Consider the following 27993-nt stretch of genomic DNA (forward strand, 5'->3'; position numbering starts at 1 on the left):
TGCCTTCCAACATTCACATACCATGGAGGAGTGTCTATTGCAAAATTAAGTTGCTTACTTGATAAATCGGAGCAAAACATGTGAAGAGAATTATTAATGAAAGTTATTAATTGGGGCTGGGAACCCCGTTGCCGGCTCTTATTGCAAAATTATTGGATAAGCGGATGTGCCGCTAGTCCATTGGTGAAAGTCCGCCCAACAAGATTGAAAGATAAAACACCACATACTTCCTCATGAGCTATAAAACATTGACACAAATAAGGAGTAGTAGTTTGAATAATTTAAAGGTAGCACATGAAGTATTTACTTGGAATGGCGAGAAAATACCATGTAGTAGGTAGGTATGGTGGACACAAATGGCATAGGTTTGGTCTAAGGTTATGGATGTATGAGAAGCATTCCCTCTCGATACGGGTCTTTGGCTAGCAAGGTTTGATAGCAAGCATAAAGGTTGAGGGAAACAAACAAATATACATATGATAGAACAATCATGCATCTTTCTCATAAGCACAAGCAATTTTAACTTAAGAATACTAAGCTCATAAGCATAGAGATAATAGAGTAATATATCTAAGTGTATTTCTCTCTTCTATTTAAACATCAAGATGTTGTTGCTATTGACCAATGCTAAGTTTGCCAAAACCAAATAGATTTACTTGATGCTCCGAAAGTGATATCAATACTCATGTCAAGAGTAATCATATAATGGAGATTGCAAACTAAAATAAGGTGTGCAAAAAGTAAATGATAAGACTTCTCATTAATATTCCATAATGATAACTCACACCAACGGATACATAGATAACTAACTAAGAGAGATACTTCCACATTGCATACTATTCCATATGATAACTTCCCTACTCATGATATGACACTACTTGATAGTAAAAGATAAAGGTAGTGATGATGTGATACCGCGGCACTCCCCCAAGCTTGGAACAAACCAAGGGGATGCCAATACCGATGATGAATTACTCCTTCGGTGATGATGGTGAATCTTTATCGTCATCAGACTTCCATGGAAGAGGCCCTCCATCAACAAAAGACATCTTGGTCTCCGGAAACACTGAAACTAGCGGCATGACTTATGTGCTTAAACATGTTTTCATACTCACGGTTTTGATTATGAACATCATAGAGTTGAGCTTGGAGTTTGTTGGTGGTGTCGTGAAGTGAGAAGATATCGTCCCACAACTTTGCGAGTCTCCTTCTTGTGTCCATCAATGAGTTCAGACACAATCTTGTGAAAGATATCCACTTCACGCTCAGCCATCTTCTTGTAGTTGAAAACCTCTTGTTCCAGTTTCTCCATCCTGTCTTCCAAACTCCCTTCTCTTTTAGGACCCTGGACATCTTTGATCTGCAACTCTCCATCCACGAGCAGCAACTCTTTGGGGTGCATCTTCAGCTCGTTCATGTACGGGTTGACGACGTCCTCAAAGAAGTTGTCCTTCTGAGTTCCCGACGAAGACATGGTGGATCTAGATCCGAAGCAGATCCTGGCAGAAAACAGCTCGAAACAAAACACGACGAGAAAACGATATACGGACCTCCAGGGGTCCGGGGGATTATATAGCAAAAATTTTCGCGACATAAGGAAAGTACCAGATCGAACCAGAGTCGGAAAGGGGCAACGAGGCGGCCAGACCATAGGTCGGCGCGGGCCCAGGTCAGGCCGCGCCGGCCTATGGTGGCACGCCCTCGTGCGTCCTTTCCACTCGTTTCGAACTCATAATTTTTCATATTTCCCAAAAACAGCAGAAATAATGTTCGGAAAGGTAAACGCGGACTTTTATTACTGTCTTTGTTACCTATTCAAAGTCCGGTTACGGCGGATTGTCAATTTGTCCTTTGATAAAAGCCTCAGGTGTTTCCACTTGAATAATATCAACATCAACATTATAAGAATCACCAGAGATATAATGCTTGAGTCTTTGTCCATTCACCACTTGTGTGGCATTGCCTTGGAGAGAGCTAATTTTAATTGCTCCTGAACGATACACCTCCTCAACAACATATGGTCCTTGCCACTTCGAGAGTAATTTCCCTGCAAAGAATGCGAGACGAGACCGATACAATAGGACTTTATCCCCAATATTAAACTCTCTTTTGATAATCCTTCTATCATGCCATTTCTTAACTTTTTCTTTAAAGAGTTTAGCATTTTCATAAGCTTCACTTCTCCATTCATCTAGAGAACTTAATTGCAACAACCTCTTATTACCGGCTAGTTTTGGATCTTTATTTAATTCTCTAACGACCCAATAAGCTTTGTGCTCTAGTTCTAAAGGTAAATGACAAGCTTTTCCATAAACCATTTTATAAGGTGACATTCCCATAGGATTTTTATAAGCAGTTCTATAAGCCCATAGTGCTTCCTTTAACTTACTAGCCCAATTCTTTCTAGATTTATTAACAGTTTTTCCTAAGATAGCTTTAATCTCTCTATTTGATAATTCTACTTGACCACTAGTTTGAGGGTGATAAGCGGAAGCAATTCTATGATTAATACCATACTTAGCAAGAGTTTTTCTAAAACCTCCATGAATAAAATGAGAACCTCCATCGGTCATAATATATCTAGGTACTCCAAATCTAGGAAATATAACATCTACAAGCATTTTTATAGAGGTCTCACCATCGGCACTTTTTGTAGGTATAGCTTCTACCCATTTAGTAACATAATCAACAGCGACAAGTATATGAGTGTTACCTTCTGAAGAAGGGAAAGGACCCATAAAGTCGAATCCCCAACAATCGAATGGTTCAATAACAAGAGTATAATTCATAGGCATTTCATTGCGTCTAGAGATATTACCAACTCTTTGACATTCATCACAGGATAAAATAAATTTCCTTGCATCTTTGAAAAGTGTTGGCCAATAAAAACGTGATTGTAGAACCTTTTGCGCGGTTCTATCTCCAGCGTGATGTCCTCCATAAACACTACCATGACATTTACTCAATATCTCCTGTTGTTCATATTCAGGAACACATCTTTGCATAATACCATCCACTCCTTCTTTATATAAGTGTGGGTCATCCCAAAAATAATGCCTCAAGTCATAAAAGAATTTCCTCCTTTGCTTGAATTTGAAAAGGTTGGAGGCAAATACTTCGAAACAATAAAGTTAGCATAATCTGCATACCAAGGGCTCTCTCGCGAGCTCACCTTTATTACAACCAATTGTTCATTTGGAAAACTATCATTAACGAGAACGGGATCATAAGCAATATTTTCCAATCTAGACAAATTATCGGCAACGGGATTATCGGCACCTTTCCTATCTATAATATGTAAATCAAATTCTTGCAACGAAATACCCATCTAATAAGCCTTGGCTTAGCATCTTTCTTTGTCATAAGGTATCTAATTGCGGCATGATCGGTATGAATTGTAACTTTCGAATCAACAATATAGGGTCTAAACTTATCACAAGCAAAGACTACGGCTAACAATTCTTTTTCGGTTGTAGCATAATTTCTTTGAGCGGCATCAAGAGTCTTACTAGCATAATGAATAACATTTAATTTTTTATCTACCCGCTTTCCAAGAACGAGCGCCTACGGCAAAATCACTAGCATCACACATAATTTCAAAAGGCAAATTCCAATCGGGAGGTTCGACTACGGGAGCGATTGTTAAGGCTTTCTTTAGAGTTTCAAAAGCTTCCTTACAATCATCATCAAAAACAAAAGGTACATATTTTTGAAGAAGATTAGTAAGAGGCTTTGAAATTTTAGAGAAATCTTTAATAAATCTCCTATAAAACCCGAAGCATGACCAAGAACACTACGAATACCTTTAACATCCCTCGGATAGGGCATCTTCTCAATTGCTTCAACTTTAGCTCTATCAACTTCAATACCTCTCTCGGAAATTTTATGTCCCAATACAATTCCTTCATTAACCATAAAGTGGCATTTCTCCCAATTAAGAACAAGGTTAGTTTCTTCACATCTACTGCAAAACTTTATCGAGGTTTCGCGAGGCAATTATCAAAAGAATTCCCATAGACAGAAAAATCATCCATGAACACCTCTACAATACTTTCGCAAAAACCATGAAAAATAGCAGACATGCATCTTTGAAAAGTAGCGGGAGCATTACATAAACCAAAAGGCATACGCCTATAAGCATAAGTTCCATAAGGACAAGTAAACGTGGTTTTCTCTTGATCTTTAGCTTTAACAGCAATTTGTGAAAACCCGAATAACCATCAAGAAAGCAAAAATGAGTATTTTTAGATAACCTTTCTAGCATTTGATCAATAAAGGGTAAAGGGTAATGATCTTTCTTAGTAACTTTATTAACTTTTCGAAAATCAATGCACATTCTATAACCTACAACTATTCTTTGAGGGATAAGCTCATCATTATCATTAGGCTACAACAGTCATTCCTCCTTTCTTAGGAACACAATGCACGGGACTAACCCATCTACTATCAGCAATAGGATATATAATACCAGCTTCAAGAAGTTTTAATACCTCGTTCCTTACCACCTCTTTCATCTTCGGAATTAGACGACGTTGATGTTCAACAACAGGCTTCGCATCTTCTTCCATATTAATAGCATGTTGGCAAATAGAAGGAGAAATCCCTTTCAAATCATCAAGAGTATAGCCAATAGCTCCTCGGTGTTTCTTCAATATTTCCAATAACCTTTCTTCCTCAATCTCCGAAAGCTTAGAACTAATAATAACGGGATATATTTTCTTATCATCAATATGAGCATATTTAAGATTATCGGGTAAAGGCTTTAGATCAAAAACAGGATCTTCCTTTGGTGGCGGTGTTGTACCCAAATCTTCCACTTAGGTAAATCATGCTTGAGAATAGGTTGGCGAAGAAAAATTTCCTCAAGCTCATCTCTTTCTTTCCTAAAAGCTTCACTTTCACTATTCTCCAAATGTTCTTGCAAAGGATTATTAGGAACAAGAACAATAGATGCACACTTGCTCCATTTTAAAATCATTACTAGGCAAGTCGGCTTTATAAGGAGTTTTGGTAAATTTAGAAAAGTTAAATTCATAAGGTTCACCAGCAAATCTAGTCAAAATTTTCTCTTTCTTACAATCTATAATAGCTCCACAAGTATTTAGAAAAGGTCTACCAAAAATGATAGGACAATGATCACTAGCGACAGAACCAAGTACCAAAAAGTCGGCAGGATATTTAATCTTACCACATAGAACTTCCACATCTCGAACAATACCAATTGGAGAAATAGTTTCTCTATTAGCCGAGATGAATAACCACATCAATATCTTCAAGTTCACAAGAACCAATTTCGTGCATAATCTCCGTGTAAAGCTCATAAGGAATAGCACTAACACTTGCACCAATATCACATAAACCATAATAGCAATGATCACCAATTCTAACGAGATAGCATAGGAACACTAACTTGTTTGGGTTTATTAGGATGTGAAACAATATTAGAAGCATCTTCACAGAAAATAATATGACCATCCTCCACATTTTCGGTCACAAGATCTTTAACTATTGCAACGAGCGGGTTCAATTTTAATCTGTTCTTCGGGTTCTTTAGGTTTCTTTTCACTTTTATTAACAGCACTAGATATGACAGAGTACTCCTTCATTTTAGCCGGGTAAGGAGTTTTTTCAATATAAGCTTCAGGAATAACATTATCAGCAGTTTCAACCACTACACATTTGTTTACCGATGAATCAACTTTATCTTTATACGGTTCATGATACTTATCAAAATTCTTCTTAGGCAATTCATAATGAGAGGCAAAAGCTTTATAAAGATTTGCAACAACTTGGGAATCAAGACCATATGTAGCACTCATATTATGAAATTTATCAGTAGCCATAAAAGCTTCAATGCATTTATAATCATAAATTATACCTGATTCTCTATCTTTGTCGTTCTCCCATCCTTCAGTATTTTCTTGGATCCGATCAAGAAGGTCCCTTTTAAACTCTTCTTTGTTGCGTGTAAATGATCCAGAACAAGAAGTATCCGGCAAGGTCTTGTCTTGAAAAGAAAGTCTTGCATAGAAATTATCAATAATAACATTACCGGGAAGCTCATGAATGGGGCATTTGAGCATTAAAGACTTCAATCTTCCCCAAGCTTGGGCAATACTCTCTCCATCATGAGGCCAGAAATTATATATGCGGTTCCGATCTTTGTGAATTTCACTTGGAGGATAAAATTTGGAATAAAATAAAGGCACAATGTCCTCCCAATCAATAGAATCACCTTTCTTCAACAATTTATACCAGTGCGCCGCTTTACCAGACAGCGATATAGTGAATAGTTTCTTTCTAACTTCATTCATAGAAATACCTGCACATTTGAATAACCCGCATAATTCATGCAAAAACAATAAATGATCACCGGGATGGACGAGTTCCATCCCCTTCATAGCGGTTATCCATAACACGTTCAATAATTTTCATAGGTATTTTATATGGTACTACTTCCTCACACTGGCGCTTCATCCACTACCGTTGCGATAGTAGTAGATTTCCCAAATAGAAATTGAAGAGAAGATCTCTCCATAATGATTTATAGCAGCGAGCGAGAAATAAAATCAGCACAAACGAGTAAAGGTTTTCCTTACCAATTCCGCTTACCAATAGCGCTTCACTCCCCGGCAACGGCGCCAGAAAATAGTCTTGATGACCCACAAGTATAGGGGGTGTATCGTAGTATCTTCGATAAGTAAGAATGTCGATCCTAACGAGGAGCAGAAGGTGTTGGCAGCAGTTTCGATGAAGGATTCACTGTAAATGCTCACAAACAAGTATTCAAGGGGTTTTGATGTAACAGATGAATAAAGTACGAGTAAGTAAAATGCGAGAGAAATAATTGCAGCAAGTGGCCCAATCCTTTTTAGCACAAAGGACAAGCCGGTTTGTTTACTTATAATGACCAAACGTTCTCGAGGACACACGGGGATTTTAGTCTAGTGCTTTCGCTTCATGTGGCTAAATAATCTTCATTGTTTTGATAAGTGTTGTGTGGGTGAACCTATGCTAATGCACCGCCCTTCCTAGGACTAATACATACTTGTGATTATACCCCTTGCAAGCATCCACAACTACAAGAAAGTAATTAAGATAAATCTAACCACAACCTTAAACTCTGAGATCCTGCGATCCCTCTTGCATCGATATACTAACGGGAGCTCAGGTTTACGTCACTCCGGCAACTCCGCAATTAGCAACCGAATACAAGATGCACTCCCCTAGGCCCATAAATGGTGAAGTGTCGTGTAGTCGACGTTCACACGACACCACTAGAAGAATGACACCACAACTTAAATATCATAACATTGAATATTACTCAACCATAATTCACTACTAGCATTTAGACTTCACCCATGTCCTCAAGAACTAAACGAACTACTCACGAGACATCATATGGAATACAATCAGAGGTGATATGATGATGAATAACAATCTGAACATAAACCTTGGTTCAATGGTTTCACTCAATAGCATCAATAACAAGTAGAGAATAACGCCGGGAGAGTTTCCCCTATCAAACAATCAAGATCCAACCCAAATTGTTACAGTGGTGACGAGGTGCAGCGGTGGTGATGGCGGTGTAGATGGTGGAGATGATGATGATGATGATGGAGATGATGTCCAGCTTGATGACGATGGCGATGGCGTCGATTTCCCCCTCCGGGAGGGAATTTCCCCGGCGGATTCCTGCCCGCCGGAGAGCTCTTTTCTCTCTGGTGTTCTCCGCCCCGCAGAGGCGGCTGTAACCCTTCGTGAGGTCCTCTCTCGTGGCTTAGGTTTTCGGGACGAAGGAGTACGCGAAGAAAAGGAGGCGAAAGGGGCTGTGGGGCCCCCACACCACGGGATGGCGTGGCCGGAGCCATGGGCCGCGCCGGCCTGTGGTCGCAGGCCACGGTGGCTCCCCTCTTCTTCCCCTTCGGCTCCCTCCGTCATCCGGAAAAATAGGAATTTACGTGAAATTTCCTTCCACGGTTGATCTTCCGAAATATTGCGTTCTGACGGTGCTTTTTCCAGCAGAATCCTGGCTCCGGTGCTTGATCCTCCAATAATGATGAAACATGCAAAATAGATGAAATAACATAAGTATTGTATCCCAATATGAAATATATCAATGAATAACAGCAAATTATGATACAAAATAGTGATGCAAATTGGACGTATCATACATATATCACAAAAATTATACTATTGAAAACTTTTTTTGAATATGAATCAAATGATATCTTATATTTTGTTGATCAAATTTGTGGTCAATTTTTTCTGAAAATACGTAATTGCCCTTTAAACAGGTATAGAGGGTGTACTGTAACTAGAATTGGGCATTCATTGCAATAACAGAATTAATACTCCACTGCCTCTTTAGTTAAGTGAACAATGTTTTATTGCGACATATACCACTATATTCACCATAGTAGCTAGATAGAAATTTTTGTTGTTCGCTTTATCTCTATTCCATAGTCATTGTCACCATATCTTCTTTGGCAAACTAGTACATAACCGCATAACATAAGTAGATTTCTCATGTGTAATAAGAACATGGGGAAATGGGAGGCATCGGAAGGGAAACAAACATTGATTAGAGGATCCATCTGCCACAAGTGTTTTCTTGGTCTCTACACAATCCAACCATGCCTCCAAGCAGGAATAGACGGGCTTATCGGGGAAATGTCTCGTTCCAAGGTGGCAGTGCCCTGAACGTTTTGTCGTAAGAGAGAAAATAGGTTTGTAGCGCAACATGGGCCACATAAACTAGGAAAGTATTGTGAACGAGCCACAAATTACCACCTACCAATTTTTTTTACCTGTCTGAAAGTCACGTATTCTAGACGGGAATAGCTAGGGAGTAGCACCATATGTGCTTCTGTGCGGTACCTCACTTTCTCACATGCAAGATAGTAGCACATTAGTAAGCACATAACTTTTTGATATGCACCCTATCCACCTTGAGAAAAAATGGTGATATTTTTTCCGAGTCACATCTAAATACAGGAGAATTCTCCTCTCCTTTCCGTTTCAGTTTTCAAGCACATCGTGTTTTCTACTCCCCTCTTCATGCCTTCTCTAGAAACTTCTGCCTCTCTCAATCTTCCCAACATGGTGTGGTCCTTGCCAACTCCTCTTGTTCCTCAACCTTATCTAGCACATCTAGCAAGCACACGTGTTGATCTACCGATGTATTTACTCCCATCACCATGGAAGGCTACATCTGAACATTGGTTATCTTCATTTTGAAAACTCCTTCCCTCTTCGTCGGCACCATTGAGGCAGCTTGCCCGCGATGAGACGAAATCATGTTTGGTGGTGAGTTGCATAACACGTGTCAACATTGATGAGCTCTCTGTGGGGCCTAAAGTGTGCACCGACAGCCATGGTTATATGTATCCCGATACGTATCTTAGTATCTTATGATTTTACGGTACTACCACGGCCAATTGATACGTATCATGAATTCATGATGGTATCTTAATTTGGTAGTATCTTACTCGTATCTCGATAGATATCACGGTATATTTAGTATCCGGATACAAAAGAGATACCATATAGTCCCAAAATATGGTCATAACAGAGTGGCCAACAGGAGAGTAAATATTGTTTTGTAGTCTCAAGGCCAACTAAGTATTTAAACAATAAAATTTCAATAAGTTTGAGCAAGATGGGTTTAAAAAAAAGTTTATACGTGCGAGAAAGTAGTCAACTAGCCGTTTGTGCGTACCAATTGTCAATCATATCTAGTCTTATGTTTTGTTCATAATTAATTATATTTACGTCATGCATTAGATGAGTGTTATATTATATAAATACACCATTTAAGTGACCAGACCCTGTGAAAGACATAGAATATGCTCAAAATTGAATTAACAATTTAATTTAAATTCATCCGAGGTATACTATTAATATATGCATGTACTTTTTTAAAAATAAAAATCTCAATGTATCGTGATACTACGATACAATATTGATGATGAGACAATGATACTACATAGTTTCCTGATACGGTCAACCTTGCGTGGAGAAGGCTTAATCTCATCCGTGACTTGGCCTATGATGTTTGGTTTTCAATCATGTGTTTCTTTCTGCTATACTTTCTGATTTGTATGGGTCTTATCTATTTAAAGAATAAGTTGCATATACACACTTCCTGATATTATTTCGAGCCTTATTAATTCAAACCAAGATGTACATATATTTTCCTTCTACTTAGTACACATGGTGTCATTAGTAGTGGAACTTTCATGCCTCCTATTAGTCAGTCTCTACATCATAAGCTAATTGATTGATATACTTCATGTTCATTTTGCCTCTAAGCGTGTTGTTCGACACAATCTGATTGATCTTTTTGCCTCTGGTGTACTAGCCAGTGCTATTATCTCTTGAACCGCTAACTCAAATGATATTCAAATTGTATCATTGGTTTAATTATGACAACATCTCCGAAACTAGATCCCATGTTATCATGTTTCGGCAATTTTCGCACCAACAATTGCCATAATAATGTCACATGTCATGCAAAGAGTTGTGTTGTCATAGTCTACACCTTAAGGTAAAAATAAGATATATGTACACCTAGAGCTATTTTTATTATTGTGGTGTTATTACAATTTAGCAATAAAAGACATGCTAACAAGATCTTAGTACTCCATGGGTTTTACTAAAATGAGTATGATTTGTAATCAGTTTCTCTACCTTTTAGAATTAAAAGTGGGTTTATACACATGATAAATCTGTTATTTTCGTGTTTTTTAGTAGTAACCTTTTCTTTCTACATATGTCTAGCAAGTAAAACTTTTATTGCTAAATAGAAAACCTGACGAAGATGGTCATGCATCTGCAAAGAGTAAAACACGTACCGTTTCAATTACTAATGTATCAAGTAAACCCGCATATTGCTTTGTTGGTGGACATTCAGCAAAGCACACCAATACATTAAATACCACACCAACCTTTGCTCGAGTTGATAATATTTTCTATCTATATATCTCTTCACTTTTTCTATGATCACTAGGTGTCTAGTGTTCGACTTATCTCTACTCATTACCACCACATGTTCTGCTTGATATAGTAGCACACCGTATAGGTGACAATATCTTTATCGAAAATATATAGGTGACAATATGAGATATCGATGTATTATGAATATGATTGGAATTGGAGGCATCGGGATAGAAGTAAACCTAGCCCAATTACCATAATGACCTTTAATATTCTCTTCATCTCGGCATATTTCTCCAAACATGACTCCCGATAAGACAGGACGTGCAAGCGCTGATTCAGATGCAATAAGGCCTTGGATTTCACTGGCATAATCATCTCCGTTGTTAGGGGGCAATTCAGTTTTAAGTGCATCCCAAAGTTGCTTTCGTTGAGTCTCATCCGCGGTCGGTGCCAAGACGCTGTGTTGCTCCTCTTAGGAAACATGCTCGTGATCTTCCATGCGCTGCGGTGCATCATGCATACAATGTAATCAAGAGAAAAATACGGAACACGGTAAACCAAATGGTGGTATGGCGAATTTAGAAATTTTTATCACCAGTTCACGGTTCACCCTTGTTTGTGCCCAATGTAATGTATTTTCTGCCAAAAAATAATTAAGTATTCCGTAACATATTTTCTCAATGTAATGTATTTTCTAAGGAAAAATAATTGCGCAGCTCCATTAAGCATGATGCCACCGCACGGTACCCCGGGCTCAGACTGCGATAGCGATCAACAAAAACGAAAAAAAAGTCGAACAAACTCGCCAACGACCCCCCAAACGCCGCCAGAGAAAGGAGAGAAAGGGGAAAACAATGGCAGCATCGGCCCGCTCCGCGGCCACCGCCGCCAGATCGGCGCTACGCCGGGCGCCCCTCGCCGGCCCGTCGCTCCCGCACCTGGCGTCCTCTTCCCGCGCCGGAGCCGCCGGGATCCTCCGCAGGTAGGTCTCTAATTCGCGGCGCAAGAGATCGATCGATGGATCATGGATGGCCGTGTGGGGCGTGCTTACGTCGAGATTCCCTGCAGGTCCGCGGCGGCGTGGCTCGAGACGCGGATGCCCCTGCACAGCGCGGCGGCATCGGCTAATTCTATTTCACGTGTTCAAGAAACGATACAGATGCGCATACAAATCAAGACACCAATTCGGATCACAAATACAAGGCGGCTACATTTTGATGAGCGATCAAATTACTCGTATAAGCTTGAATGCTAATTAAAGCATAAAATGGTGGAGCACGGAGGTGCTATCGAGGCCCTTGTCCATGAAGCGTCAGAGCAACACCTCGCCGTGGTGCTTCGTACGGCGAAGGGCTCAGGTCACCCTCTGGTATGATCGGGCCGGACACCCTCGTGTACGTGGCCGGCTGGAAAAAGCACGCCACCGAGATCCGAGGTCCGATGCTCTTGACCACCACACGGTGTTCCACGCTCTTGAACTTGTCGTTGGACATCAGCTGCACGAAGTCGCCAATATTGACGATGTACCTGGAGGCCACCGACGCCGTCCTGGAGTAGCACCATGAAAAAGGTCGGGTCAGAGTGCCTGGTGTGTCCCAACGTGAAACATAACAACAATACTAAAATAATATTATAAATTGGTCCATGCATTTTAATAGAAAGGACCTCTAAGTGAAATAGCAAAACACAGTCAGGTCCGTTCCCCATATATGCTAAAATAATATGAACCAATGATCTAAATCTTAGCATATGATATTAAAGGATAAATAGTGTTATGTAGAACGATATATGTGTACAAAAGTACACAATGACACGTTAAATAACACATGTTCCGGTGTACACATTAAATAACAATTAAACGATCCAACGCAAAAGCCATTATTGCACTCCTTTCATACCGGTCTGCAGGGCAATTACGTATTTTGATAAAAAAAACTTTAATTACTAATTTAAAATATAAGACATATATCACAAAAATTATACTATTGAAAACTTATTTTGAATATGAATCCAATGATATCTTATATTTTGTTGACAAAATTTGTAGTCATTTTTTTTTCAAAATGCGTAATGCCGTGCAAACAGGTATGGAGGGAGTACTCTAACTAGAATTGGACATTCATTGCAATAACAGAATTAATGCTCCACCGCCCTCTTTATTTAAGTGAACAATGTTTTATTGCTACATATACCACTATATTCACCATAGTAGCTAGATAGAAATATTTGTTGTTTGCTTTATCTCCATTCCATAGTCATTGTCACCATATCTTCTTTGACAAAAAAGTACATAACGCATAATATAAGTAGATTTCTCATGTGTAATAAGAACATGGGGAAATGGGAGGCATCGGAAGGGGAATAGACATTGCTTATAGGATCCATCTGCCACAAGTGTTTTCTTGGTCTCTACACAATCCAACCATGCCTCCAACCAGGAATAGGCGGGCTTATCAGGGAAATATTTCGTTCCAAGGTGACAGTGCCCTGAACGTATCTAGCTTGGCACGTTTCGTCGTAAGAGAGAAAATAGGTTTGTAGCGCAACATGGGCCACATAAACTAGGAAAGCATTGTGAACGAGCCACAAATTACAACCTACCAATTTTTACCTGTCTGAAAGTCACGTATTTTGAACGGGAACACGGAGTAGCACCATATGTGCTTCTGGGCGGTACCTCGCACTTTCTCACATGCATGCAAGGTAGCAACACATTAGTAAGCACATAACTTTTTGATATGCACCATATCCACCTTGAGAAAAAATGGTCTAAATACAAGACAATTCTCATCTCCTTTCCGTTTCAGTTTCCAATCACATTGGGTCTTCTGCTCGCCTCTTCATGCCTTCTATAGAAACTTCTGCCTCTCTAAATCTTTCCAACAAGGTCTGGTCTTTGCCAACTCCTCTTCTTCCTCAGCCTTATTTAGCTAATCTAGCAAGCACACATGCTAATCTAGCAAGCACACATGTTGATCTAACGATATATTTACTCCCAACACCATGGAAGGCTACATCTGAACATTGGTTATCTTCATTTGGAAAACTCCCCTCTTCGTCGGCACCATTGAGGCAGCTCGCCGGCGATGAGACGAAATCATGTTTGGTGGTGAGTTGCATACCACATGTCAACATTGATGAGCTCTCTGTGGGGCCTAAAGTGTGCACCGACAAACATGGTTATCCGTATCCCGATGCGTATCTTAGTATCTTATGATTTTACGATACTACCGCGGCCAATTGATACGTATCATGAATTCATGATGGTATCTTAATTTGGTAGTATCTTACTTGTATCTTGATAGGTATCGTGGTATATTTAGTATCCGGATACAAAAGAGATACCATACAATCCCAAAATATGGACATAACGGCGTGGCAAACGGGAGAGTAAACATTGTTTTGTAGTCTCAAGGCCAACTAAATATTTAAACAATAAAATGTCAATAAGTTTGAGCAAGATGGGTTTAAAAAAAAGTTTATACGTGCGAGAAAGTAGTCAACTAGCCATTTTTCGTACCAATTGTCAATCATATCTAGTCTTATGTTTTGTTCCTAATTAATTATATTTACGTCATGCATTAGATGAGTCGACTCATATTTATATTATATAAACACATCATTTAAGTGATCAGACTCTATGAAAGACATAGAATATGCTCAAAATTGAATTAACAATTAGATTTAAATTCATCTCAGGTATACTATTAATATATACATGTGTTTTATAAAAAATAAAAATCTCACTGCATCGTGATACTACGAATACAATATTGATGATGAGAAAATGATACTACATAGTTTCCTGATACGGCCAACCTTGCCTGGAGAAGGCTTAACCTTATCGGTGACTTGGCCTATGATGATTGGTTTTCAGTCATGTGTTTCTTTCTGCTATACTTTCTGATTTGTATGGGTCTTATCTATTTAAAGAAATAAGTTGCATATACACACTTCCTGATGTTATTTCGAGCCTTATTAATTCAAACCAAGATGTACATGTATTTTCCTCCTACGTAGCGTCATTAGTAGTGGAACTTTCAGGCCTCCTATTAGTCAGTCTCTACATCGTAAGCTAATTGATTGCTATACTTCATGTTCATTTTGCCTCTAAGCATGTTGTTCGATACAATCTGACTGATCCTTTTGCCGCTGGTGTACTAGCCAATGCTATTATCTCTTGAACCGCTAACTCGAATGATATTCAAATTGCATCAGTGGTTTAATTATGATAACATCTCCGAAACTAGATCCCATGTTATCATGTTTCGGCAATTTTTGCGCCAACAATTGCCATAATAATGTCACATGTCATGCAAAGAGATGTGTTGTCATAGTCTACACCTTAAGGTAAAAATAAGATATATGTACACCTAGAGAGCTTTTTTTTATTGTGGTGTTATTACAATTTAGCAATAAAAGACATGCTAACAAGATCTTAGTACTCCATGGGTTTTACTAAAAATGAGTATGATTTGTAATCAGTTTCTCTACCTTTTAGAATTAAAAGTGGTTTTATACACATGATAAACCTGTTATTTTCATGTTTGTTAGTAGTAACCTTTCTTTATACATATGTCTACCAAGTAAAACTTTCATTTCTAAATTGAAATATGAAATAGAAAACCCGACGAAGATGGTCATCCATATGCAAAGAGTAAAACTGTATCGTTTCAATTACTAAGGTATCAAGTAAACCCGCATATTGCTTTGTTGGTGGACATTCACCAAAGCACACCAATATATTAAATACCACACCAACCTTTGCTTGAGTAGATAATGTTTTCTATCTATATATCTCTTCACTTTTTTCCATGATCACTAGGTGTCTAGTGTTCGACTTATCTCTACTCGTTACCACCACATGTTTTGCTTGATATAGTAGCACACCATAGGTGACAATATCTTTATCGAAAATATATAGGTGACAATATGAGATACCAATGTATTATGAATATGATCGGAATTGGAGGCATCGGGATAGAAGTAAACCTAGCCCGATTACCATAATGACCTTTAATATGCTCTTCATCTGGGCATATTTCGCCAAACATGACTCCCGACAACACTGGACGTGCGAGCGCTGATTCAGATGCAATATGGCCTTGGATTTTACTGGCACAATCATCTCCGTTGTTAGGGGGCAATTCAGTTTTAAGTGCATCCCAAAATTGCTTTCGTTGAGTCTCTCATCAGCGGTTGGTGCAAAGACGCTGTGTTTCTCCTCTTAGGAAACTTCCTTGTGATCTTTCATGCGCTGCCGTGCATTATATGCATACAATGTGATCAAGAGAAAAATACGGACGCGATCACCCAAATGGTGGTATGGCGAATTTAGAAAATTTTATCACCAGTTCACGGTTCACCCTTGTTTGTGCCCAATGTAATGTATTTTCTGCCAAAAAATAATTAAGTATTTCGTAACATATTTTCTCAATGTAATGTATTTTCTGAGGAAAAATAATTGCGCAGCTCCATTGAGCATGCTGACACCGCACGGTACCCCGGGCTCAGACTGCGATAGATAGAAAACGAAAAAAAAAAGTCGAACAAACTCGCCAACGACCCCCCAAACGCCGCCAGAGAAAGGAGAGAAAGGGGAAAACAATGGCAGCATCGGCCCGCTCCGCGGCCACCGCCGCCAGATCGGCGCTACGCCGGGCGCCCCTCGCCGGCCCGTCGCTCCCGCACCTGGCGCCCTCTTCCCGCGCCGGGATCCTCCGCAGGTAGGTCTCTAATTCGCGGTCCAACAGATCGATCGATGGATCACGGATGGCCGTGGGGTGCGTGCTCACGTCGAGGTTCCCTGCAGGTCCGCGGCGGCATGGCTGGAGACGCGGATGCCCCTGCACAGCGCGGCGGCATCGGCGGCGCGGCTCGGATCCTGCGCCACCCAAGGTAAACCTGCGCAGGGCCTCTTCTCTTCTTCCTCCCCGGTTCCGCGTTACGGTATTTCTAGGTTCAGTATAGCGCTTGTAGAGGTGACACCTAGCCACCATTCGGTTGGATCTTGATTATCTGTGCGATTGGTTCTGCAACGAAATCTATGTGTGATTGGTTCTGCGTAACGGGATTTCTAGGGTATGTATGGCATGAACAGTATTCATCCCGAACGCAGGAACGTTCTCTCGAGTTGATTTCCCTACCAACAACAATGGCAATTGGCACAACGCTGTGGATGCATGGTGGACTCTGTAGTCTGCATAATTTTCAGTCGAGTGGAGTAGTTGGTGATTGTCATGTGTACGGATTTGTTGTTGTGCTCAACTCTTCATGCAACATATGAACCTAGAAATAAGCGTGTGAATCCTGTTGATTCTGCAGGATGGATCTGCATTTTCATGAAGAAACATACTAGTAATTTGAAGAGAGTCGGTGTTAAACACTCGTGAATTCATGAATAATTAAGTATGTGCTGATGATAATTATTGTCAACTCTTGGTTTATCATAGTACTTAAAAACACTTCCTTTCGTAGTTCATTAACCTTAATATCTATGAATATATTATGACCTCATGTACTGCATCTATGATACAAGAACACATTGAGGGCTGATATTCTCTAATACCACTTACAGTTGGTGATATTGTGAAGTGTATGGATTTGTTGTTGTGCTCAACTCTTCATGCAACATATGAACCTAGAAATAAGTTTGTGAATCCTGTTGATTCTGCAGGACGGATCTGCATTTTCATAATGAAACATACTAGTAGTTTGAAGAGAGTCAGTGTTAAACACTCGTGAATTTGTGAATAATTAAGTATCTGCTGATGATAACTGCTGTCAACTCTTGGTTTATCATACTTAAAAACACTTCCTTTTGTAGTTTATTAACCTTAATATCTATGAATATATTATGACCTCATATACTGCATCTATGATACAAGAACACATTGAGGGCTGATATTCTCTAATACCACTTACAGTTGATATCCATTGTTTTAGCACCATGCTGTTAAACGATCTTCTTGTTCTTGTTGAATTTGGGAGATTTGTATCGGCTGTCCTCACCTAAGTCATTGTATTAGTTCTTGTTCAACGTTAATAATCTTTATCTAGAACCATGTATACACCGTTTGACTGTCAATACCAGTGGCTCCAGATTGAGATTGTGAAGATTTAGTAATTTGAGAACTTCCATACTAGTGAACCATGTATACACCATTCATTTTGAGATCTTCTATTTCTTGCTCTTCATAATATCTGATCAATTAGGGATCATTTTATAGTAGTGAACAGTAAACTTGATCAGCATCGTTTTCAGAGTTGTGCAGTGTTGAGGTGTTACTAGTTCACTTCATAGCAAATAAATGCAGAGATAGTATCAGTATTCATTTTGCTGCAATCCTAATATTGTAATGTTATGCATTATCCATGTTCTTCTTTTTCTCTGTGCTCCTTGTTGATTAACTTTTGCATGTTGTAAACTCAGATGGCAACAATGCTTTCTCATGGAACTCTAAGCGCATGTTCAGTTCAAATGAAAAACATCTTCCTGCAATATCTGACCCAGAAATTGAGGCTGCATTTAAGGATTTGATGGCTGCTAGCTGGAATGAGCTGCCAGATTCACTTGTTGAGGAAGCACAGAAAGCAGTATCTAAAGCTACTGATGATAAGGCTGGTCAAGAGGCATTGGAAAATGTATTTCGTGCAGCTGAAGCATGTGAAGAGTTTAGTGGAGTTTTAGTTACCCTAAGAATGGCTCTTGATGATCTTTGTGGCATTACGGGAGAGGTCAGTACTTAATTACCTCTATCCCCTTATTTATGTATGGATCTTTGCAGAGTTTTGGCTCATTTTCTCCTTCTGCCTATATATATGTCTTAAGAACCCTAACTCTTGCAGAACGTGGGCCCCTTGCCTGGCTATGTAGAAGAAGCTGTTAAATCTGCATATAATCGATACATGACATATCTGGCATCCTTTGGTCCTGAAGAGCACCATCTGCGGAAAAAGGTGGAGACTGAGTTGGGAACAAAAATGATACACCTGAAAATGAGATGCAGTGGCATAGGGGCTGAGTGGGGAAAGGTTCGTTTCTTTCAAAAGCTACTTGTACCTAAAGTACAGTTTATGCCTATCCCAGCTTCCGTTGTAAAACATATGTTCATATATCCATGTTCTGATCATCTTGTCATTCCACTTATGATGATGTTAGCCTGTTCCTTTTTATGTCAGCCGTGTCTGCATATGGTTCTCATGATATTATTTGGCTGAATTAGTTTCTTCAATTTCTGCTGTCACAATTTTTTACTTTATGTTGATATTATCAATTTACCCCCTTCTCTTGCTAAGGGGCAAAATGTCAAACAACATCCAATGCCAGTAACTTATTATTGGATTAGGTTGTACTCCCTCTGGTCCGATTTAATCGACGCTAGCTATACACAAGGACACGCTGGTTTAGCTGTAGTTCCGCATTGATTAATAACGACCGGAGGGAGTATATGTGAGGCAATTATGCTGTATTGTTTATATAGAAAAAAGAATGACAAGGGGTAACTCTGAATGGCTATGAATGCTTCATCTTTGTCTAACAAACCCATAAATTCAACTATGATTATTGTCTTGTTTACCTTATCATTTTTATTTGTAAACCATATCTACCTGTACTAGATATACATCATAGAAAACCTAGTTGAAAACTGCTCTGTCTTATTTGTAAATATTGGCTGATAACCCTGATCATTTGTCACATCCGACGACTAAGAACGGTCTCCTCTTGCCCATAATGAATTAACCAAATAAATCATCTGTTTGGTTACCACCAAGGCACCACTGTTAACCCTGTCTTGACGTTACATTTTTTCTCAGGCTACTAGGCAATTCGAACTAGCCTACATGTGTAACAGCTAACTTAGACTGATTTATATTAAGTTCAGTCTAGCTTGAAGTAGGTTTTAAATTGCTAACTAGTTTCTCTTCCCGAAGCTTCACTATAAACTGGCAAGATACAGCCATTTTTTTTTTTTTGCTATTTCTTGGCCAAGTGTTTTCTAGTGTCCCCCCATTTTTTCCCTGTACCCAGTTACACAGAGAATCTAGGCAGTATTGCTAGCTCAGGAAGGACCATAGTAGTGGATGCTCAAACATCGCCAACTTATTCTGGTGTAGTCATGGCTTCACAAGCCATTGTTGCAACCGGAAGATGCTGAAACAATTACATTTTGCTCATTTTGTCTTTATTGTTTCCTGGTGACATGGGATATGATCCTGATCATGTGCATATCTTCTGCGGCTCCCTGTTTTCACGGTGTTCCTGATCAATTTCATAACATGCGAGGGTCTCCAGCTGATTTACTCTTGTTGCCTGGTCTGAAGTTAGTGGAAAATAATTATTACTTGTATTCAGTAGTCCATGCTCATGAACCAATTATTTTCTCGCAGATCACCCTGATTGGCACCTCAGGGATCTCAGGGTCCTATGTTGAGCTAAGGGCATGAGGGAAGCCTGCAGGTCAGAACCGTGGCCGAACACTGACGGGAAACTGCGTATCAGAACCAGGTGTTCCGTTTTCTTTTAATTTTCCGATGTAGCTACCATGCCAATAACAAGATCTTCAAAACAGATGTGCTCTTAAAGTAACGCTTTGGTACTGTAATAAGAATGCAATCCTGGAGTTTTGGTTTTGTTTTGCTGCTCAAGATGATCGGGGTTTTCTCTATATGTCGTGGGTTGATCTTATATCTTGAGAAACAGTATATCTGAGTAGGATTTATCCATTTTGTTCAGAAGTTTTGTGCTCTTGACCTACTTCGTGCACTGTTGAGACTTTGGTTTATTATACAGACTACAATTTCGAGGGAATGAGGTACTGGAATCCTTATGTGTATTTTGAGTAAACATGTGCTGGAAACGTCAGTGAAAAGCATAACAGATGTATGCGTCATCATAGCAACCACTTAAGTTTAGGAGTTATTTGGGTTATAATCTGATTTGACCAATATACGTCAACTTTTGTGGTACGTAATAAATAAGTTCAGCACATCCCAGTTCAGCAACAGACCGAACCTATGCCCTCCGGTCCATAATAAGTGTTGAAAACTTTAGTTGGTTTGCACTTATTATGGATTGGAGGGAGTATATAATGTTGTTGGTTTTGTAAAAATAAAAGGTAAAGGGCTATATCTTGTTCAAGACATAATTATTTATTTGGGATTCACATGACTCACATGTTGCTAACTCATCGGTCGAAGGTGGTGGCTGGCGCTTGGTTGCCCCTTTCCTTGTCATGAATCACGTTCATGGTCTTGACAGTAGGGTTCCTTCTCTGACCTGTCGTGCTAGTCTTAGATGGTCGGCACGCCACCATCCTGAAACTTATGGCTATGCCCTATGGTATTGCTTTAAAGCGAAATGGTGAACGTTTTTTATGGTTATTCGCTGTAGGCAGCAAGATATTCTACTGTCCTCGACCCGAAATGTAAGGTTGTGTCCCAATGAGCCATGATCCTACTGCCGTTCGACCCAGTAAAGTTTTTTTTTTCGAATAAGACAAGACCGCCATTTTTTTAGTAATTAAGAAGAAGATCTTTGGCCGGTTAACTTTCGGAAAACTGACCTAAGACCGTAACATCACCTCGCCGACCATCATAGATAGAACATGACTGTCGTGAGGGTACACAACCACCCTAGCTACCCACACAAGCCACACACAAAAACGAGCCAATGTCTTCGTGGAGGTTGCCTCCCAGGACTTTTAGGTCTTCATGCAGCGGCGACTCCAACATTCTCGAACACCTTGCAAGTGCAGCAACGTGAAGCCCATATTGGCCTATGCCAAGCAGATGACACATCGCGAGGGGACCGGCTGCTCCAATTCCGCTGACGATCTTCGGAGGGAAAACCGCAAAACCCTGCATCGAGGAAGCTCGAATACGTCGGGACAGAGACCAAGTAACAAGGTCTTGCTGCGACCAAACTTCAGTCTTCAACGTCATCGTCGACACACATGCTGCCGCACAGAACACCCACACCGCCGGCTGGTTCAGCCAACCGTGATGCCGCCTGCGTCTAGCCCACCAAGAGCCGCGGAAGGGAGCAAGATCCTCAAGGCGAGGGCGACACTCGTCGCCCAAACCAAAGGGTCTCGGAGATTTCACCCGAAGAGCATGTCCTGAGGCTGAAGAGGTCGAGATAGACTCCAAAAAGTAACTCGGTCGTAAATCAAACACAAAGATACCAGACTGTACTCTCTCCATAACGCAGAAACATAATAAATCCTTGAGTTATTCCCAATATACCACACCAAAATGTAAGTTCAACACACACTCACAATCACAACCTCAAACTTGTTTTTTTCGGTTGCAAAGGAGCAAGCACCACAACAGAACTTACTTATTGCACTGGCTATATATATGTCGTTCACTACAACAAGCGGCTCTGTCTCACCATATACGAGAACCCTGCAGATCGACGCTCCATTCTGCATCCAAGCTCCATTTTGCCGGATCTCTTCATGGAGCAGCGACGTTCTCCAGGGCGAGCGGCGCGATCTCGTCTCCGATGATCCCTGGCTCGCTCCCGGCGACCCCCAGGTCCAGCAGCACGTCCTCCCAGTTCTTAGCAGGGCCCTGCAAAGCACCATTGATCGATTTTATCACCAACACCAGGGATGCACCGTATGCACTAGCCAATATAGCTACTCCGTATATGATTTGCTCTTAGTTGTGCTGTCAAGTGTCGATAGCTTGATTGCATACCTTCCAGGAGAGATCCTGGGTCATGCAGTTCTTGACCATCTTCTCGTATGTCGGCGTGCCGACGACCTTGATGGCGCGCTTCAGGGTGGTAGCCGCCTTCTTCACGTCGCTCGGCTCCAGGACGTTGCACTGGCCACGAAGAAAACGATATTAGTTGATGATCCGAGCTGCAAGAATCATGGAGATCAATGAATTTAGACAGAGGACAATGATCCTACGTCGACACTGAGTCGGCCCATGTGAAACCCAGTCTTGCCCTCCACGATCGTGTCGACGAGTCCGCCGGTGGAAGCGCACGCGCATGGCTGGAATTCAGGAAGAAATTTTGATCATGGCCATGGAATCGCTTCAGGATTTCGCGTGCAGCAGGGTGAGAAATGGACTAGGGCAAGTTTACCGTTCCGTAGCGCATCCCCTGGAGCTGGATGAGGCCGCAGGGCTCGAAGCGGCTGGTGACGGCGAGCACGTCGGCGCCGGCCATGATCTGGTGAGCCAGCGGCGCGTTGAACTTGACCACGGCCCTCACCTTCTCCGGGAAATCCTCCTCCGCGCTCTTCAGCAGTCGTTCGAACTTCTTCTTTCCGGTGCCCAGGAGCACGATCTGAACGTCTTCCACCTCCTCTAGCACCTCCTTGATGGCGGCGACCATCACGTCGGGGCCCTTCTGCTCCTCCAGCCTGCCGATGAACGCCACAAGCGGCACTTTGCTGTCCACGGGCAGCCCCACCTCCGCCTGCAGGGCCTCCTTGTTCAGCGCCTTTCCCTCCACCGCCTGTCAGTCATAGTGCACCATCGATCATGCACACTTTGCCTCGTCAGAACTCAGAACCGGCGATCACCGGAGAAGACACATGAAACAATAAGATAGTTTTGTGGGTGGGTGCTCACGGTGGTGTCGTCGTACTTTACGGCGATGTACTTGTCCTTGCTCGGGTCCCACTCACTAACGTCCATGCCGTTGACGATGCCGGTGATGCCGGTGAGGCGCATGATGTTGTCCAGCTCGCAGCCCCTAGCTTCGCCGGAGATGAGCTCCTCCGCGTAGTACGGGCTCACCGTCAGTACCCTGTCGGATTCAAGGATGCCAGCCTTCATCCAGTTGATCTTCCGCCCCTCCACCGGCTTGTCGTACCTGCACCAAATGTATTAACCCAAATCAAACTCAACTCGCACAATTTCAGATTCAAGTTCAGGTTCAGGTTCATGTTCAGGTTCAGACATTGGAATTTTCACTTTTTTAACTGAGGCTTACCCGTCGATGAAATCATAGGACGACTTGAACCTCTCGGGGAGATTGAGGAGCGAAAAGTCATCAAAGGAGAAGCGGCCCTGGTAGGATATGTTGTGGATGCAGAATGCGACCTAATTAAGCCAAGTTGCAAAGCTAATTCTGGTCAGTTTCAGATCGAACAGCAATGTACAGACGGAACATTACAGTGTCAAAAGATGCAGAACCTTTGCAGTCTTGTAGAGGCCATTGGACTGGTAGTTGCTCTTGAGGTAGCAAGCAAGAGGGCCAGTGTGCCAGTCGTTGCACACGAACAACACATCTTCCCCTGCATCACGATCGATGCGGCAGCACCCCAAAATAAAGAAAATTACACTAGTCTGATGCACGGATGATGATCATACAATGCTTGAAAGAAAATCTTCAGGTACACTCTGGCTTGCACTATGTGTGTTGATCAATCTTGCATACCGTAAGGTCCGGAGTAGTACGGGTTGTTGTCGAGGTTTAGGATCCTGGGCGCCTCGAGTGCTGCCTGGCAGAGAAGGCTGAAGCGTAGCTGGTTGTCCTGGTAATCCGTGCCGGTAGTGGGCCCGTAGATCTTCTCTTTGGTCTTGCCCCAAACCTGAAAAGGAATTATAACCAACAGAAATAAAGATTCAGCAAGAAAAGACTTCACTGGGATCGATCACCATGCATGTTCAATGGTGTAGATGAGAAAAAGCTGTGATCACCTTCTCGAGGAAGGACGGGTGGTCGATGAACACACGGTCCACACCACGCTTGTAGCAGTGGAAGAACCTCACCCTCTCGTACTCGTCGCCCATCTTGATCTGCAAAACCAAGTTAAAATCTTTATGAAACGTGCAGCATCGATGAGAACACGCAAGGACTTGTTACTGATCATGTCGGGCACCTCGGAGATGACGCCGGTGTCCCAGGCGTCCTTGTACTGGTCGTAGCGCGGGGAGATGACCATGACCCTGTGCCCGTTCGCCTGCACAGTGGCACACGTTGTAATGGCATAGCGGTGGCGGTAAGTAGACAATGGGAGTTGAAGAGATGGCGTGTTCTTACGGCCATGGCTGGCGGGAGGCCACCGAGGACGTCACCGAGGCCGCCGGTCTTGCTCCAGGGCGCCATCTCGGCACCGACGAAAACAATGTTCATGCCGGCCGTGGCGCGTACCACGACAGAGGAGCACCGTCGGCTCCCGCGTTGCTGCGTCCTCCGCGTCTGCTTGGGGGTCGCACACGCGCTGGTCCTCATGCTGAGCGCGGCGTCCGCCGGGTTACGTGGCCTCGGGCCCTGGAAGCCACCGCGCCGGAACAAGGACGGCGCCGACCTGTCGGTGAGGCCGGGGAGGGCGCCCGAGGTGGCGAGCTGGGATGTAGCCAGAGCTGCCATGGCGCGCGCAGGGTTGAGCGCGGCTAGCTGTTGTGAGAAACGAGACAACTTCACTGAATCAGTGAGGGCTTGAGTGAACTAAACAGAGTTTTGCAGGCAAGTCTTGTGGAGAGATGAACGCGCGGCACCTATCTGTTTTTTTTTTCCTAGTATAAAGGAACGACACCTACCTGAGTAGTAAAATCCAGACATCAAGCATGGATCTAAATTTAATTTATGAATCCTAATTAAACACCGCCAAGGTCCCAGTTCTACTATTAATCTGAGAGGAAAAATGGAACGATCGATCATGTTTCTAGTGTTCATTTTAACTTTTAGGACCTGATCGATCATTAAGTAAAGATATCCTACAACACAATTATAAATCTACTTGATTTTACTTGTATGGACTCTGATGATAATAAACCCCCGATCGACTTGATCCACGCCAGAAACAAATCTATGGCTTAAATTTCCTGGCATATATAAAAACTCCGTTGGAGAATAGAAATCGTTATGCACCTCATGTAATCTGCTGATTGGCACCCACAGGCCACAGGAGGAGCATTATCTTATACATATAATCATAAACCTATGCGGTATGTCGATTTAACCTTTAGGACCTGATCGATCATTAAGTAAAGAGATCCTACAACACAATTATAAATCTAGGAATCTGTGAGCTCCTGAACGTGGATACTCGGATCTACAATCACACGGACTGAAATATTTCTCAGCCTCGACCAAATGGCAACTAATCTAGCCGATGGGCGCGCGGCGCGCGTGCGCGTACCTGAACACCTGATCTCTCGTTCTTCTTGTGGAAGGACGTTGATGGTTCGATGCGCGGAGTGTTCTTCTTCTTCTTCACAGGCAGAGGTAGGGTTCTTGTTCCGGTCGGCGTCCTAGGACTGTGCGATCAATGGCGCGCGGGCGATGTGGGCGAGGGAGTGGAAGGAAACGAACGGTGGGCGCAGGAGCCGGAGACGGAGGTTATTTGTACTGGCGCGGCCTCGCGGGGGTGGGGAGACCCGCGCCGTGGCGTTGCGTTCACTCAAGCACGGTGACACACACACCCCGATCTCCCCATTACCCGCTCCGTTCCTCGTGCATGCTGGGAGAGGGACGGTGGGCGATCGATTCGGGCCCGCTGCGGCCTGCATGGCTCATGTGACTGACGCCTCCTCGCGATCTCCGCTTGGCTGTTTCCCAGCGGGACTGAAGAGTGCCACTCGCCACTCGGTGAAAGCCAATCGTCGTCGCGCTTTCCAGCTGACCGGTTGCCTTTGCTTCTGCTCCGCCGCTCGACCTCGCCGTGGCCCGTGGGGCACGCACCCTGACCGCCGGTGGTGGGGGTTCTGGCTGGCCGTCCATGTGTCTGGGCTCGTACTGCACTTTCTCCTTTCTGTTCTACAGTCGCATGTTCCTTCCACGGCGCCCACTTCCGTTCTCTGCTTTCGGCGGTTGCAGCTAGCTGGGGCTGCCGTAATGGTGTGGCATGGCGACAAGAGCTTGTGTGTGTGTGTGTTCGCACTTCGCAGTCGCAGGAGGCAGGACAAAGTTAGCTAGTGCCGAAAACTTGTTTTTACACCTACCGTAGTAACGTCAGCAATGACGTCAGCCATGTGCTGACCAATTTTTGTACCAAATTGTGAAACATAATTGAAACATTAATATTTTTGTGAAACAAACCATAGTGACGTCAGCAATGATGTCATCAGTTTCACTTTTTGTCAGACTGTTTCACAATATTTTCCATGTATCACTTTAGTTTCATAAAAGTTTCACTTCTGTTTCAATTATTAGTTTTATATTAGACAAATGTCAAAAGGCTCACCAATCTCAAAGCAGAGAGTGGATGCTGGATTAGACTCCTTTACCTACCGGCGCCGGTAAATTCGCCGCTCTCGTGCTGGTGCGCTTTGTGTACGTGCTGGCAAAACTGCCGGCTCACAACTGCACATACACGCTGGTTGCATCAAAGTTGCACGTAATTAAGGCAGTGGTTTTTTTAGGGGTATAAAGGATCTTTCTATTAAATTTTCTTTTGCAATAGAGGCAAAAGATTTCCCTCATTCATCAATGAAGAAGAAACTGAGTCTTATTTTGGGACATAGAAAGTGCAAGGTTCAACAAATGGGATTACTATTACAACACTCGATATTCTGGGCACCCACGGTGATCCAAAGGCGTGCTTCCCTCGCCGAAGATGCTAGGAGAATAGCCAGCGGCGCGGATTGTTGCGGAAGACATGCTCGTTACGCTCGTTCCAAACCGTCCAACAAACAAACATGGCGATTGAGGTCATGCCTTAGGCACGGTTCTGCTAGACATACTCGTCCACCAGTCGATGATGGACAGCTCTTTTGGAAGATGGTCTCCAAACCGGCGACCTCACCGAAGGTTGCAAGGATGGCAGAGAGGTTTTGGGTATCCGCCTTGTGAGGGGCCACAAAAGCAGACACATCGTCCGCATGAAGTGAGGTATGAAGGATGGCTCCTAGCCCTCTAATCTTGTGGAGCAGATCGTTATTGGTGGCTACCTCGAGAATCTTTTGTAAATGGTCAATGCGAGCACAAAAAGGAGCTGGGAGAGCGGGCCTCCTTGTCTTAGGCCTTTCCCATGCTTCATAGGGTTGCTGAGCACTCCATTAAGAAGCACTCTACAGGATGAGTAGTTTAGGATTGCGGCGATCCAATCGTTGAACCATGGGGGAAATCGTGCCTCCTTA

General features: G+C 42.4%; 1 protein-coding gene and 1 pseudogene across 1 annotated transcript; one reads left to right on the forward strand and one right to left on the reverse strand.

The window, feature by feature from the left end:
• Positions 1–11752: 11752 nt before the first annotated feature.
• Positions 11753–18969, forward strand: LOC124684994 (annotated as a pseudogene).
• A 3248-nt stretch (positions 18970–22217) lies between these two features.
• On the reverse strand, positions 22218–25282 carry LOC124668193 (granule-bound starch synthase 1, chloroplastic/amyloplastic). The gene is made up of 11 exons (XM_047205369.1): positions 24953–25282; positions 24792–24872; positions 24610–24708; positions 24347–24500; positions 24103–24203; positions 23900–24009; positions 23536–23779; positions 23045–23419; positions 22866–22952; positions 22648–22776; positions 22218–22518 (listed from the first exon to the last, which is right to left on the reverse strand). Exons 1-11 carry the CDS (start codon positions 25280–25282, stop codon positions 22402–22404), a joined length of 1827 nt encoding a protein of 608 aa, XP_047061325.1. The 3' UTR covers positions 22218–22401.
• Between the last annotated feature and the right edge of the window lie 2711 nt (positions 25283–27993).

Source organism: Lolium rigidum, chromosome 1 (assembly GCF_022539505.1).
Source record: "Lolium rigidum isolate FL_2022 chromosome 1, APGP_CSIRO_Lrig_0.1, whole genome shotgun sequence".
Taxonomy (NCBI): domain Eukaryota; kingdom Viridiplantae; phylum Streptophyta; class Magnoliopsida; order Poales; family Poaceae; genus Lolium; species Lolium rigidum.